Here is a 15,267-nt window from a genome sequence, read left to right as displayed (position 1 = left end):
GTACCACTGTACTGATTAGGATATTTGCACCTCACCTACTCTTCCCAAAGCTTAGACGGGAGCGCTAGCCTGGCAGCTTCCTGCAATGTAGCTTAGGGTGAGAAACTCTAGTTTTGGCCAAGGTTACTACAGCGAGTTTCACGGCTCAGCAAGGATATGAACATGGATGTCTCACATTCAGAACAGACTCTCTCATTGGGCTACCGCACTGGCTATACTCTATATTTCAGCACCAGCTCATTTTGGGCTGATCTCTTGCAACAAGCATCTCGTTCCATTTCTATCGTGGATTGTTCTCCAGCAGCAAATCATTTTTCTGGTGCCTCTCCATGTCTCTCAATCCCCACCCTTATTGCTAACACACACACACAAAATGTTGGGATGTGGGTCTTGGCGGGGGGAGTTATACACAAATTCAGTGCTTTCTGGAGATATCACAGACATAAGGATTCGCAGGCACACAACACCGTTACCCAGGACGTACAAGGAAAATTCCTCCCGTAGGCGCCTTCGGTATTGCTTCTTAGGTTTCATGGTGTTGAAATAAGGTAGCTTGATGACGTCTGGCCAGACAGCCGGACAGGGGCTCCCACAAAGGCGGCTGCAGGAGATTTGGAAAAGGAAGAGCGTGAACACAACTATGCATTGCCTTTCTATTTTGCCATGTTGCCCAGGATTTCTTCGTGGTTTACACAAGTTAAAAGGACCTTAAAATGTGAAGTGAAACATCCGTCAAAATGAAACCGCTCAAACAGAGGCCATTTAGTTCTCAAGCCTGGAAGACGTGGATGGCTGAAGCCTCTACTGATTTTCCCTCTCATCTAGTGAAGCCAAATGGCTTCAAAGCTATTTCTGCACCTGCCTGCATGCAGCCTCCCACTCCCCTCGCTACTCCTCACCCTACACTGCAGGTAAGATGAGACAGGGCCTCCCGTCAAGGACGGACAGGAATAAAAATGTGACACCGGACCTCCTGTGAAGGTCCATTTTCTGCAGGGAATGGAGGGGATCCTTGAACAGACATTCCCTGCCAGCACAGGATCCTATCTGAGGATCCCCTTCCCCTGCAGGAGAATAGGCCACAAAACAGACACAACACACAGCAGATCCAAAGGAAACAGATTTCTATAAAGCTTCCCAGGGCTTGTTTACATGCAAGGTCAGGTTAATTGCACAGAAGTGCCCATTTTCCTAACTTTTAAAGGACCCCCATGATTACTGCTGTCCTTTTAGGAAGGCTCTTCCTCATAGGAAAAAGGTAAAGGGACCCCTGACCATTGGGTGCAGTCATGACCGACTCTGGGGTTGCAGCGCTCATCTCGCTTTGTTGACCACGGGAGCTGGTGTACAGCTTCCGGGTCATGTGGCCAGCATGACTAAGCCGCTTCTGGCGAACCAGAGCAGTGCACGGAAATGCCGTTTACCTTCCCGCCAGAGCAGTACTTATTTATCTACTTGCACTTTGACATGTTTTTGAACTGCTAGGTTGGCAGGAGCAGGGACCAAGCAACGGGAGCTCGCCCTGTTGCGGGGATTCAAACCACAGACCTTCCGATCGGCTAGTCCTAGGCTCTGTGGTTTACACCACAGCGCCACCCGCGTCCCTCATAGTAGAGTTTAGAAATAATTCTATCTTAAGACTTGGAAGGTAAAAGCAAGTTTAGGTACAGACCAGAGTTTTTTTTAAAAAAGGTGAAACATTAGGCTAAGGGCATTATATGCTCTGAGTTGCCCTAAATTTCTATGATGGAGGCTGCTGGTATTCTTGCCTCCCTTTAATCTGGTGCCAATTAGGTGAGGCACTCAAATGAAGCCAAGGGAGAATTTCTCTCTCTCACTTAGATCCTGATTGCAAAGATTGCTTCTGTTTGTGTCTACATGGATCTGACACTTAGCTGCCAACAACCGCTTTCAGTCTGTACAAAAGAACTACCTGTGGGGAGCCCCGTTACCTGCACATAAGGTGACTGCTAGCATTTCGGAACAAAATGACTGCTGGCATCGCCAAGACAGCACACACAGCTCTCTTTGCACACGCTCCTGTTGATGGCACACAGAATGACTTACCTGATTAATTCAAGCTGGGACAACTCAAGATTGGCTTGAAAAATAGGCTTCTTTGTAAATAGTTCCCCAAGGATGCAGCTGGGAGGGGAAAAGGAAGAAAGAAAGGTTGAAATGAACAGCAGAAACTGAAGGAAGCATTTGAATGGGGAGTTGGGTGACTCTCCTTGGTTGCTTAGGTTTGGTAGAAACCCAGAACAGAGAGGGAGGTGCCCAGTCAAATTTGAACGTTAAAAAAAGTCTAATTCCATTAACCTCTATGATCAACATTTTCCACTTGCATTGGGAAGATGTGTGACACATTCACCTTTACCATGCAAAAAGACTGCTATAAAACAAATTCAGAAAGCCTGATCAGTGTTGTGATAGCCTCTGTGCCAATTAGGTGCCCCAAATTTTCTACTTTGGATTGGGATGGAAGCTGGAACTCATAGAACACAGAATCTTCTATTCCTCAGCGCTCCAAGGCTCATGGAACACTGAGCAGACTCTTACTGCAATAAAGGGGCCAGGCTACCAAATTTTAAAAAGAAACAATGGGATGCATCACATAATAAAAATAACAATCCATGGGCTCTCTCTCATACACACTGTCATGGTGCACCATTATGATGCAAATGACAGAACCTGGCCTATAGCTTGATTTTCTAAACTACATCAAGTGCAGGCACTGTCAGAGTTTTCACAGTATGCCTAAATGTTTAGAAAGTGTTTTTAGTTCACACACACACACACACACACACACACACACACACACTCGTACAAGCCACTGAAAAAGGACAACACAGGGATGCATTCAGCAAGAGCTGTAAACTCATACTACAAAGATGACTTACCCGCAGCTCCAGACATCAATGGCCGGAGTGTAACGTTCCTCGCCTAGCAGCAACTCAGGTGGTCGATACCATAACGTAATGACTTTATTGGTGTATGGACGGCTAAGTGAGGGGGAAAAAGAGATGTTTCAGGTTGAGAGATTTCTGTAAGGAATCGGAACATACATACAGAAGTGTTTGGGACCAAAGCTGAAGCTTCAATCCCAGCTGGCTTGGATTCAAATGGCTGAAACAAAATGAACTGTGTAGGAATCATTTTCCATAGTCACAACCCATATTTTGTGTGTGTGTGTGTGTTTTAAAGGGCTTTATATAGGCCAAGGAAGGTTTCTCTCACAGCCACACCTGCTCTCAATCCAGACAATGGGAAAAGGGGCTTTTAACGTTTCATCCAGATGTGTGTCGCAGGTGCTTTTACAAGTCACGCTTGTAAAATGTCATCAGATCGCTAATGCTGCTTGAAAAAAATGCTTTATAGGTTAATAGGGCATGCAACCTGATGCATAAAAGCTTGAGTGACGTTTACACAATGAAATATGCAACACAAAGAATGCCGCAACAGGAGGCCAGTGGCCTTCCATCTAAGGGGTTAATCAGATGCCCATCTGCTTGATTCTAGTCCATTTGTTGGACTGGAAATGGACTTGCACAATCTTTAAAAAGGTGCCTGTTATTGGATAATACTATTTTTAGTCCCAGAGTAGGACAGCCTCCAGGCTTTGCTTCCTTGCGGTGGTGGCAGGTAATGACTATTCCCAAAAGGGCAGCCTGGAGGCTCAGCTCCTCTAGGAGATACAGTCTGATTGTGGCAATTTTAAAAGGGGAGCATTTCAATGTGCACAATGCTGGAACAACATTACTCAGACACTGAATGGCAGTATTTTAAAATACTGTAAAAGCAACCAGCATTAGAAACATTCGTTTCATCTGTTATCACTTCCAAATTATTCCCCCCCCCCCCGCCAATCTCCTGATCCAGAACGAAATACAGTTTGCCTCAAGCTATTTTGAAATAACACAGATCTTCACCCTGTGGAAAATACTACTTACCCCCCCCCCCAAGCTATTGGTAGGATGAATTATCCCCAGAATACCTGTGGTGTATGGAAAGAGCTTAATATACAGAAAGTCAAGCTTATGTAAGACCTATATCAACTATTCAAATTATTGTTTCTATTGCTGACTGTTTATACAGCACTTTCAATTGTGCCAAGCTACTTGCGATCCTTATTTCATTCGCCCTCAAGTGCCATTTGGCAGCACAGAATTTGAACCAAAATGAATTAGGGTGTGGCTCACAAAGGCATCTTTACTCTGCCAGAGAATGAGCTCAGGAGCATCTAAAGCAGAAATACAAGTGCCTCTGATCATTTGTGGAAACATTCTTCCTTCACCACCACTAGCCTCCACACATTGAGGGATCAGGGAAGAAAGGGTTCCGTTCAACTAGCTTTTGCTCAGCGAACCCACTGAAATCGGATGCGGGTGGCGCTGTGGTCTAAACCACCGAGTCTCTTCGGCTTCCCGATCGAAAGGTCGGCGGTTTGAATCCCCACGACGGGGTGAGCTCCCATTGCTTTGTCCCAGCTCCTGCCAAGCTAGCAGTTCAAAAGCATGCCAGTGCAAGTAGATAAATAGGTACCGCTCCGGTGGGAAGGTAAATGGTGTTTCTGTGCACTGCTCTGGTCTCGCCAGAAGCAGCTTAGTCATGCTGGCCACATGACCCAGAAAAACTGTCTGCAGACAAACGTCGTCTCCCTTGGCCAGTAAAGTGAGATGAGCGCCGCAAACCCCAGAGTCGTTTGCGACTGGACTTAACTGTCAGGGGTCCTTTACCTTTAACCTACTCCCAGTCACCAATTTCAATGGGTCTACTCTGAGTAAAGGTTAGCTGATCACAACGCAGAGCTTCCAAGGTCAGAGAAAGATAGGTTTGAGCCACCTCTTTGGTTTAAAATAAAACCACCAGTCTTCACTTGACCAAAGGCTCAGAATCATTTGCTTGAGGGCTTCCAATGAGTTCAAGACCGAGGTGGGATTTGAACCCAAGACATTACTCAGATGTTCACCCAAGCAGGACTATCTCTTGAATAAGTCTCACTGAGACAGGTGGGAGACATGGCAAGATTAACATTTATGCAGGAGACCGTCCTGGCACTCAGCTATACAGCTGAAACTGAAACATTTTAAGTGTGTTGTAAAGTGAAATGTACAAATGTGACACTAGATGGCAGTGGTGAGCTATGGCAAATTCAATATATTTTTCAATTTATTTATTTTTTAAAAAGCATTTTCACAGTGTTTTTTTTAATATGTGTGTGTAGATTCCATCCTGGTTTAGCTAAATCCTCACTTATCCTTTTCTCAGCAGACACCTTACCTTTCTTCTGAACTGTAGAGCCGGGCAAGCCCAAAGTCAGCCAGCTTGATCTGCCCACTGCAACAAGAAGGCAGAAGTAGACTTTTATTAACAACGGCTTATACAAAAGCATGAATAGGAAACAGTAAATGAACAGGGATTACTAAAATTAACAGAAGCTTCAGTCATTTGCACTTAAAAAGCTCACATATTTACGAGACGTCTGCAATGCTCTTTTTAAAAAAAAGTTTAACAATGGCTTCTTCCCATATTTAAAATTTAAAGGGCAGAACTGAAGAATACGGCTAATTTGAGCTATCTGGTAGATTCCCATTTCTTCTTTCTGTGGAATAGTTCTAGCCTTAAGAGATATGTGCTAAAGCCCAGTTCCTAATGACTTATAATTCTATTTATTCGTTTTTATAAAGTAATGTATGGGGCACCACAAATGCAACGCCCAATTTAAAACAGCACAATAAAAAAAAGATTTAAGAACAAATTATTTTTTTGGGGGGGTGGGAATTAAACAGAGTGGAAATAATCAAATTTAAATTAGTCAAAATGCTACATAGAACTAGAATATGTTTTAAAGGCCTCCTCAGGGAGGGCATTTCAAAGTTGGGGTGCCACCACAGAAAAGGCTGTTTTACTTGATGGTGGGATATACAAGAGGGCCTCCAAAGCTTATTTTAAGTGAAGCCTATCTTTGAAGTAGAGATTAATCCCCTGAAGCAGATTCGTATCAGAGGAGTCTTTCAGATATCCTGTCTGCAAAATGTTTAGGACTTTATAGGTAACAACTAGCACGTTCAATTGTTCTTTGGAAGTGCATTAGGTGGAGGGCTGCTGTAGTATCATCCACCCCGTATATTCCAGAAAGCAATATGGCTGTTGCGTTTTATACGAGCTGCAGCTTCCAAAAACCTTTCCACATTGGCCTTAAAAAGCACAGGATTTGGGAGCCACATCTCCTTTGTCGAATTGGTCTGACAGTTACCTGTTGTTTAATAAGATGTTGGAGCATTTTATGTCTCGATGCAGAAAGTTTTTTTTGTGACAGTAGTCAAGCCCCTCCATCAACTGCTTCATGAAAGACTTGATGTGGTCCTCTGAGAAATGCACCAGTCCAGATTCTAGCAATCCCATGAGGTCGTGGTCCATATATTCAAATACAAGATAAAAGGCACCTGGGAGAAGGTGAGAAGAAGGAGAAAACGCCTGTTAATACTCACGGTGTCAAAGTACACAATTGGCGCTTTAGCCCAAGCACTTGTCTGTGAAATTTCTAAGATGGGATTATGGTGTGAGCAGGAAAAGGCAAGAGCAGCTTTTGCTCTGACTCTGTATTTACAGCTGAAACCCTCCTTTTTCTGCCTTCCTTAACATTTATGAAGATTGTCATGATTTTTTGGGGGGGGGGGATTAAAATTGGCATGAGCCAGCCCATCACTCACCTTGGAATCATATAGGTCACTGCACTGAACTGATCTCTAAAGAGAGAAACATTTCCTTCCCTGCTCACCACGGTTATGGCACCCAAGTAAAAGGGATGGACTGCGAAAGCCTGAAACTCTTCTAAGTATCTCACAAAAGACTCAAAATGGGAGAGCAAACTTCAGACATGTATGTTTGTGACAAGACAAGCCTTTGGCATGCTAGCACTCCTGGTGAAAACTGAAGCAAGGCTATGCAAAATCCATTACCTGGATGGAGCATTTATATACGCTAAGTATGTTCATGGCTACTAAGGGGCCCCCACAACCTGCATCAGTCTCACATCTTACTTCTCAAAACAATGTCCTTCGATACCTTTGTCCTTCTTGAAATCCAGTGCATCTTGTTTGTCTGTGACGATTTCCTTCATGTTGACAACACTGCGGTGAATCAACTGCCGGAGAATTTTGATTTCACGGATGGCTGTGATGGGGAAACCCTCCTTTTCATTGTCCAGCCGCACTTTCTTCAAAGCCACCAACTCGCCTGTCAAACACAAATGGCAGTCAGTAAGAAGGTAGGCAACCATTTGCAATAAAAATGATCCGCAAAAATGCTGGTCCTCTTAAACGCAACCCTCCCTTCCAAGTTACACGAAAAAAGATTAAGTCAGCACAGCCGGAATTTTGATAAGTACAACACTGCTTGGTAGATAAGGCCAACACTGCTTGGGGTTGGGGGGGGGAGTATGGTTAATTGATTTGTTTTGTTCTTATTTTTATTATGTATTTTGTGTTTTTATCTTGTGAACCACCCTGAGATCCACGGATGAAGGGCAGTATACAAATTTAATAATAGTAGTAGGAGCAGCGGTAAGAGATACATTGTGTTATTTGCACGCTTATAATTTGACATCAAGTAGACAATTATTGTCTACTGCCAGTCATCTTGCCCATTTCGTACTTACAAATCATTGCAAGACTATTGCTTTGGACTGTGATGCCACGGCTAAAGTTGGGGAGGAAAGTAGGAAATTCAGATTCTCTGCCTGGATACATCCCTAGGCCTCTTCTTATGCTATCAATCGTGGCGTACTGCACAGGTTTTTTTTTTGAGAAAACATGAGAAAGCATACTGGCATTACATTCTGAAGAAATGATGAATTAAAAGAGCCCTCTTAAGCAGCAGCCTATTACTGCTAGAATTCCTGATCTATGATTGCAGTCATGGGATTTTTGTCTATCACATGACGGTGTATGTTTTGACTCTACAGAGTGGGAAGTGATGGAGACAGGATGTTTGTGTTACTGTGTTCCGTGAAATGGGACTACTGTCCTTTGTTCTTTTTTCTCTTTGCTGCCTGATGCTAGAGAGAGCGAGCCATGTTGCAGTGCTCTGTGTGTGTTTATATGTAAATAAAGTAGATTAGCCAAAATGCTGAGTTGCGGAGGTCTATCATGAACATGATGCGCAAACTCTGAGGATCCCTAAGTGTGCTGGTGTCGGTTGGCATTGGTAGCTGTGATGTTCGGGCTGAAGAAATCTTATGAAGCTTCCGAACAATCGACCAGGAGGGAGAGAACATGCCAGTCGGGCACGTCTCTCTGCCAGGGTCCTACTCGAGTGCAGGCTAAACTCCTGACAATTACACGGCCACCGGCCTCATCCATGTAGGAAGAGCCCAGCTGTATCAGGGCCGGCGGCCCATCTAGCCCAGAATCCAGTCAACGATTAGCCTATGGGAAGCGCACAAGCAGGACATGAGCAGAACAGTCCTCTCCCCTCCTGCAGTTTCTAGTAACTGGTATCCGTAAGCACACTGCCTCTGCCTATACAAAAACAGCTGATGTCAACAAATGTGAAAGCAGTTAGACAACATGGTGCGTTTTTTACAGGGTACTGCCATGGATCGGTTGGATGCAGAGGAATGGTGGGAGGAGCCAACTGGGGAACCCCCAAAGGAAGGAGGATGACCGGCACACTCTGTGACAGCTACTTAAAAGTGAATTCATTATGAGAAAAACGGACTGAAAATAGTGTGCCCTTTTCTATGAAAATGAAAAGGATGTTTAAAATAACCTTTGGGAATTATAGGGACAGAATGACCTAAAATGTATAGAAACTTATTTATGCAAGAATGTTACTTGCCCAAAAACGGAAAGAAGCAGAAGTCCCAGCAAAGGAAGAATGGAAACTTATGGAGTATACAGATAAATCATAAACAGATAAAAACATTGGCAGGTTTATTGTAATAACCTGCAGTTTTACAAGAGTATATATTCAAAGAAGACGAATAAATGAGCAAATTAAGATAATTTGGATATGCAGAAGATATTGAAAACAAATTTAAGGAACCACAGAAAGAGGGGGGTGGAAGTAAAGTTTTGAAATGTCAAAATGACTGTAAAATTAGTTAAATGTATAAAATTAGTGAAATGTATAAATTTGAAAAGTATGTATAAATAAATAAGAAAAGAAAATATAGTGGTACATCGGGTTAAGTACTTAATTCGTTCCGGAGGTCCGTACTTAACCTGAAACTGTTCTTAACCTGAAGCACCACTTTAGTTAATGGGGCCTCCTGCTGCTGCCATGCCGCCGGAGCACGATTTCTGTTCTCATTCTGAAGCAAAGTTCTTAACCTGAAGCACTATTTCTGGGTTAGCGGAGTCTGTAACCTGAAGCGTATGTAACCCAAAGTACCTCTGTAGTGTGCACCGGGTACCCACCTGTGTCCTTGTCCTTGGCTTTGTACACTTGCCCATAGGTCCCCTCGCCGATAATACCAATGATATCAAATTTGTCCACGCAGCGCTTTCCCCAGTCACTTTCCGTCTGCCTCCTCTCACCGTAACGAGGACAACAGATTCTGAGAGAGAGAGAGAGATGGGAGTTGCGTAGAGAAGCACAAGAGCCGTAAAAATCCCAAATGCCGACTTCGACAAAACGTTTCTGAATAACAAGCTTTGGTGGATTTTCCTGTCCATTATCTGCCTTCATGCTTCCTACAGATTCTTTACAGCATGCATGCATGCATGCAAGTTGTAACACTGAATGAAATTTCTAATTCGATATATTATTTATTACATTTAAGCTTCCTCTTAGGAGTTTGAAGAAACTCAAACATGGGTTTGGGGCAATTTTCCATTGAGACATTACAGGACTAGGTGTCTAAACATATATGAGAATAATTGAAGCTGTTTTATACAGATTTTAGCAGTATTCCAACAGGCACTGGGTTTCCAAAGTCTCAGACACAGATCTTCCTCAGTCTTGCTACCACAGATCCTGACACAGAGATGGAGAATCTGTGGCTCTACAGATGTTGCCGGACTATTTCTGCATTGGTGCTCTTACAAAGTGAATCCTCAGTCAGTTGCTTGCTTTTTTTTTTTTTTTTTTGCTTCTGTAAATTTGTGTCCATTGTTTTCATTATTTTATAAAAATAGAGCAGGTTACATTTAATAAATAAACACAAAGAAAATACATTTGCTCTGGGAATTTTGCTTCTTCCCTTTAGTTAGGATACCAGCAGCTGATTCCTGCACCACACCTAAAATCAGTGGCCCTCTGATTTGTCGTTTGCTACCTTCTACATAGGAATCTTTTCCCTCTCTCGTCCCCTGAAAAGATTCCTAAAGACTTACTCTTTATGTGCAAAGAGATGGATTCCTTTTATGAACCTCTTTCTTCTGCCATTTCCTCTCCCTTTAAAAAAGTTTTATATAGATTTGCAACATACTCATAGTGTTGTTTACTGGTGCTAGTCAGACAGACTTAGTTACACCAGAGTTAAATAAATCTTTACTGGCTACCAATCTATTTCTGAGCTGAACTGTAAGGTGTCAACATTGAATATTAATGTTCCACATTGGTTAGGCCATGATAGTTTATATTTTAGGTATTTATATAGAAAATGCATCTTTCTCAATGACCTTCCCTGTGTCTTAACATCTTCCGGTGGAGCCCTTTGTCAGATGCCTTCCTTGCTAAAGACAAGGCTGGTATCCTCTAACAGCAATGATTTTTCAGTACATTTTGCTTGCAGAATACTCTCCCCTATGAGCCACACAAGGTTAGCACCTTCTTAGCTTTACTCTGCTTCATGAAATCATTTAATTCTGCCAGGCTTCCAAGGAGTAGATTTCAGCCTCTCCATGCTGTTTCTATTGTTATTTTAGAAGCGTGAATGTCAACATATTATGCAGAGTTTATTCTATTTTTAATCATTAAAGAGGAATCACGTATATCAATTCAAAAACAGGTTTATCAGTCTGCGCATGACACCTAACATGGCATGGTAACTTAGCTGGGAACCAGTAGTTCCCAGTTCAAATCTTGCCTCTGCCTTCAACACAGTATGTAGCCTTTGGCAACTGTCACACAGGGCTCCTATAAGGTAATTCAGAATGAATGAGAATGCAAGACATAAATGCTAACTGTTCTTATCACTACGAAAACATGGCATGAGATTGCTTGACCAACGATCTGGCAAGCTCTACTTTCCTGGAAGGTACTGCTTTACACAACTTGGGTGAGTAGCTAAGTGTCTATCTTCATCTGGTTTCTTATGGTTCCTCCCATTAATTCCAAACCTTACCAAAATGACCAGACGTTTCCCTGAAGTGGCCGCTATGCAAACAGATGCCCTCTCCACACTTACTTTGGTCTCTTTCTACATGGTTGCTGAGGTGGCGTGGCTGCCTTTGGTTCTGGAGACTCTGGAGGGGAAGGGTCTCCACCAGGAAGCTCTGGAGGGAGTGGGAGGTCCGTGAGCAAGTGTCGTGGTCTCTGGTCTTTCTCCTTCTTCACAGGTTTTGAGGGGACAATCTCCTTTGGGCTAAAGCACCAGGAAAAACAAAACAAAACAAAAGAAGAGCACATTTATGAATTATCTAGAGCAACTACTTGTCACATCTCAACACCCTCTAACACAAAGGTGACATAAGCTTTCGTTTTTGGAGCAATGTGATAGTCACTAGGATTCCAACTTTATTGACACTGAGTATTTGTTGGTATTTAACTCATCCAAGTGATGTGCCATACAAAAACCAAATCTAGTATCTGGCATCGATTTGGGTATCCAAAGTTACTTTAATACACAAACACATACACACACTAGGAAGCATCTAACCCTCATGGTCGCAGTTTCAGGGCCAAAATGAGTAGGCAATGTCTAGTGAAGCCAGAGAAACGCTGGTTAGCACAAGTTCTCCTTTCCTCCCTTGTACGTTATCTCTTATTGACTAGCCATCTACCCCCTTTTCTGGTGGAGACCATTTTAGGAGTATCCAACTGACAAACAATCACTGATTCGGGGTCCTGTTGGGCCCAGAAGAAGTCAAAACAACGTAATGGGGAGCACTTATACGTGCTCCAGCAATGCACTGGGAGCTGAAATGGTTGCCACTTCTGGGACCATTGCCCCCCCCCCCCGCCAGCAGATGTGAAGAATTGGAGCCCTCTTTGCCATGGTTGGTGAAAGGGAGGGAGGGGTAGATAGGAAAAAGAGAAGAGAAACACCCCTCTACTGCTACTTGCAAATATTAATTTCTGCTAGAAAAAAATTAAAATAAGGAGTGGGCTGACTTTCTGACCGCTGCATATATGAGCTTTTTACATGAAGCAATTTTCTCTGCAAGTTAAAATTTAAATCTTCACCCGTCTTCAGTTACCTGGTGTAACAGGTGTGACACCCCTCACCATCACCAAATTGAATCAGAACTACAGGCTGGTTCGTGTGCAGAGTCATCGGGACAGCCTAAAGTGGTCATGTGCATGTGTAAATGCACCATGTAGAATTAGTTAAGAAGAGATCAGCTGGATCAAACCAAAGACCCATCTAGAGCAGCCTGCTGTTCTCAAAATGGCCAACCAGATGCCTCTGGAAAGCCCACAAACAGGGCACGAGTACTAAAGCACTCTTTTGCTCATGATCCCCATCACTCAGAGACATACTGCTTCCAATGCTGGAGGGTAATGTAGCCATCATGACTAGCAACCACGAGTGGCCTTCATCCCCCATGGCCTACAGACAAGAACTTTCATTTCACTTCAAACACAATGCTCCTTGAAATACTGGCAGTGATCATTTTCCGAACATCCAATTGACACGTGGATCCTTTTAGACCCGGAAGAAGGCAGAAAGGGTGCTCTACCGACATGCAAAAGGGGTACGAATGGAACCCCAGTGTGAAATGGTTGCCGCCTGTAACCAGTTGTCAAGTAATGTATATATGCAACTTTGAATCAGCCCTGTGTGAAGTGCACACACAGAAAATGAGTAATTCCGAGCTAAGCCTAGCAAAAAATCATATCTGGCGTCCAACTAACTGCCCTGTTTGAGGTCAGGAATGAAGCCCCTCCCTAGAGACACTGAGAACTTCTGACTTCTGATGACCGAAGTCAGCTAGATCTACTGCCCTGTAAACTCTCTTTCAGGGGTGCACTAGATCTTTGCTAAATTACACAGCTGATCAGATGGATTGAAGGTCTTTCCTGTGGGCAAGATTTTTAAAGTATCGAGCTTCTTTGTCATATTCCAGCACTACAATTCTAAATGTGGGCTGTATGGTTCAACACAGCTGCCAGGCATAAACCATGACCTCCACATCACTACCCTACTAACCTTTGATCCTCCCTATCTTCTCTCCCCTAGTCCTGTCATTAATATTTTTAAAAACAACAATATTGTAAATGAAGCAAACCCCCACTCAATTGTTTGAAGCTGGTTTACATAACTTTCACCATATAGAACATTAGATTATACAAGCGTAGAATATGACCACAATGCACCATTCCCATCTCTCTCTTGGAAGCCTCTATGGGCTCTAGCTGAATTGGAGAGAAGAGGCAAAACCAGATCCCACCCCCAGTGCTCGAAACTCCCATTGTTCTAGGCGCATTTTACGAAAGGGAATTTCATAAGTACGAGCAGTTTCTGAGCTCGGGGCGCAGTACTGTGCCTAAGATTTCATATTAAAACTGCAGAGTGGAAGGAAAGGAGGACCTCTTTCTGCCTCCCCACTTCCAACTACTCTCTGAAGACTGGAGGAGAGACCCTCTTAAGAATATTACAGGGAAGGATTACACCATATGAAAAATTAACATAATATTTTAGCTGCTGTTCATTCATTTTCAGCTTTGTTGTTGTTAGGAAAAAGCGTACCTAGACATTCTGTTTTTGTGCCCATAACCCAGGTTTAAGGTGCCATTTAGCTCCTAACTTTCGTATCTCAGTCTCTAACACTGCCTGTACGTTTGTATGACATCACAGTACATGCTCCTTAGAAAGGAAAACCACCTCACAAGCCAAAAAGACGGGCAACTTCCATGTTCATAGTTAATTCAAGACTTACAGTTACGTCAATATTTAGGAATATTTTAACAAAGTTTATCTCTTCCTTACAACTACACCAAACAAGGGGTGGGGAAAACAAAAGCCTCAGCTTCGTCCATTATTTAGCATTACATCTGAATGTGGTTATCTACAAATTCAGGGGATTGTAGTTTTAACAAACTAGAGTTAGACTAAAACAAGCCTTGGTTTGATAAGCAGGCTGAGAAACTATCCAGAAAAGGCAAATGAGCCAAAGGACTCACTAAAAAAGAAGCCCAACCTCCCTAAAAACTCAGGCTCTGTATTGTGAGAATATTCTCCCTGACCCCAAATACAGCAATCAAACATTGATAGGGAAGCAAATGCCACACACTGTCCTTGCTCGGATGATAATCTCTCAGTGCACAGGCAGCTCCTTTGCCACGATTAAATCAGGAAGTCTCTGTTGAACCCATTTTGTCCAAAATGGAAAACTATGTTACAAACTTCAAAACAAGTTAGGATATTAAACATTGTTCAATATCCAGGCTAATATGCTTGCTTGTCTTAAAAGCTGGTAACCATAGTTTCCCAGTTAATCCAAAATAGGAAACTAGGGTTAACAAGAAGTTTCCTAGTTTAATTGTGGAAAGCAGCAAACTGTGAAGGGGCGGCGTGCAAGGGCTAAACACTCATGCATATCTCAGATTAATGAACCAAGACAAGATAGTCTGAACCTGACTGCCAAGACCTTTAAAGAGAAAAAAATGAGCCCAGTAGCATAAACCTGACGCACTTAACTGGGGATTTTTTTCTGAGCTGGCCACATAAGTGAGGCATTGTGAACAAAGGACCAACACTAAAACAAAAATTTGGGTTTATATATGCCAGGGGTCAGCAAGGTTTACCTTGCCTGGGCCGGTTCACTCCAGCAGAGATCCCTCGGTGGGCTGGATTGCGCATGTGCATAAGCGCGCCTGCCTGCAATTTCCACTGCCGGCGTCTGTGTCTACACAGATGCAATTTCCGGCATCTGCGCATGTGCAGACGTGATTTTCGGTGCAGCGAAAGCGAGTTCCCATGCCGCACCATTTTAGCGCAGCGTGGGGGACTCGCCGAGTGGGTGGCTCGTGGGCCGGTTAAACAACCTGTGTGGGCCACAGGTTGCTGCCCCCTGATATAAGCTATACAAGGAATAGTGCTGGTGTACAACCAATCATTCATGTCAGCTAAATCCAGTACTATCCTGACTGGCA

General features: G+C 43.3%; 1 protein-coding gene across 3 annotated transcripts in view; it reads right to left on the bottom strand.

Annotated features, from left to right (window-relative positions):
• Positions 1-15,267, bottom strand: part of CDK12 (cyclin dependent kinase 12) — a 31,779-nt gene that overhangs the window by 8,261 nt on the left and 8,251 nt on the right. For all 3 annotated transcript variants that reach the window (XM_081886208.1, XM_081886207.1, XM_081886209.1), the window contains exons 3-10: positions 11,357-11,533; positions 9,423-9,562; positions 7,069-7,239; positions 6,257-6,446; positions 5,281-5,337; positions 2,901-3,002; positions 2,068-2,145; positions 485-601 (exon numbers count right to left, since the gene is read on the bottom strand). In XM_081886208.1, the coding sequence (XP_081742334.1) occupies positions 485-601; positions 2,068-2,145; positions 2,901-3,002; positions 5,281-5,337; positions 6,257-6,446; positions 7,069-7,239; positions 9,423-9,562; positions 11,357-11,533 (1,032 nt within the window). The remainder of the gene's footprint in view (positions 1-484; positions 602-2,067; positions 2,146-2,900; positions 3,003-5,280; positions 5,338-6,256; positions 6,447-7,068; positions 7,240-9,422; positions 9,563-11,356; positions 11,534-15,267) is intronic.

Source organism: Podarcis melisellensis (genome assembly GCF_964234715.1).
Source record: "Podarcis melisellensis genome assembly, chromosome: 13".
NCBI classification, from domain to species: Eukaryota; Metazoa; Chordata; class Lepidosauria; order Squamata; family Lacertidae; genus Podarcis; species Podarcis melisellensis.
The sequence above is the reverse complement of the archived record's forward strand: the minus strand, read 5'-3'. Positions and strand labels throughout refer to the sequence as shown.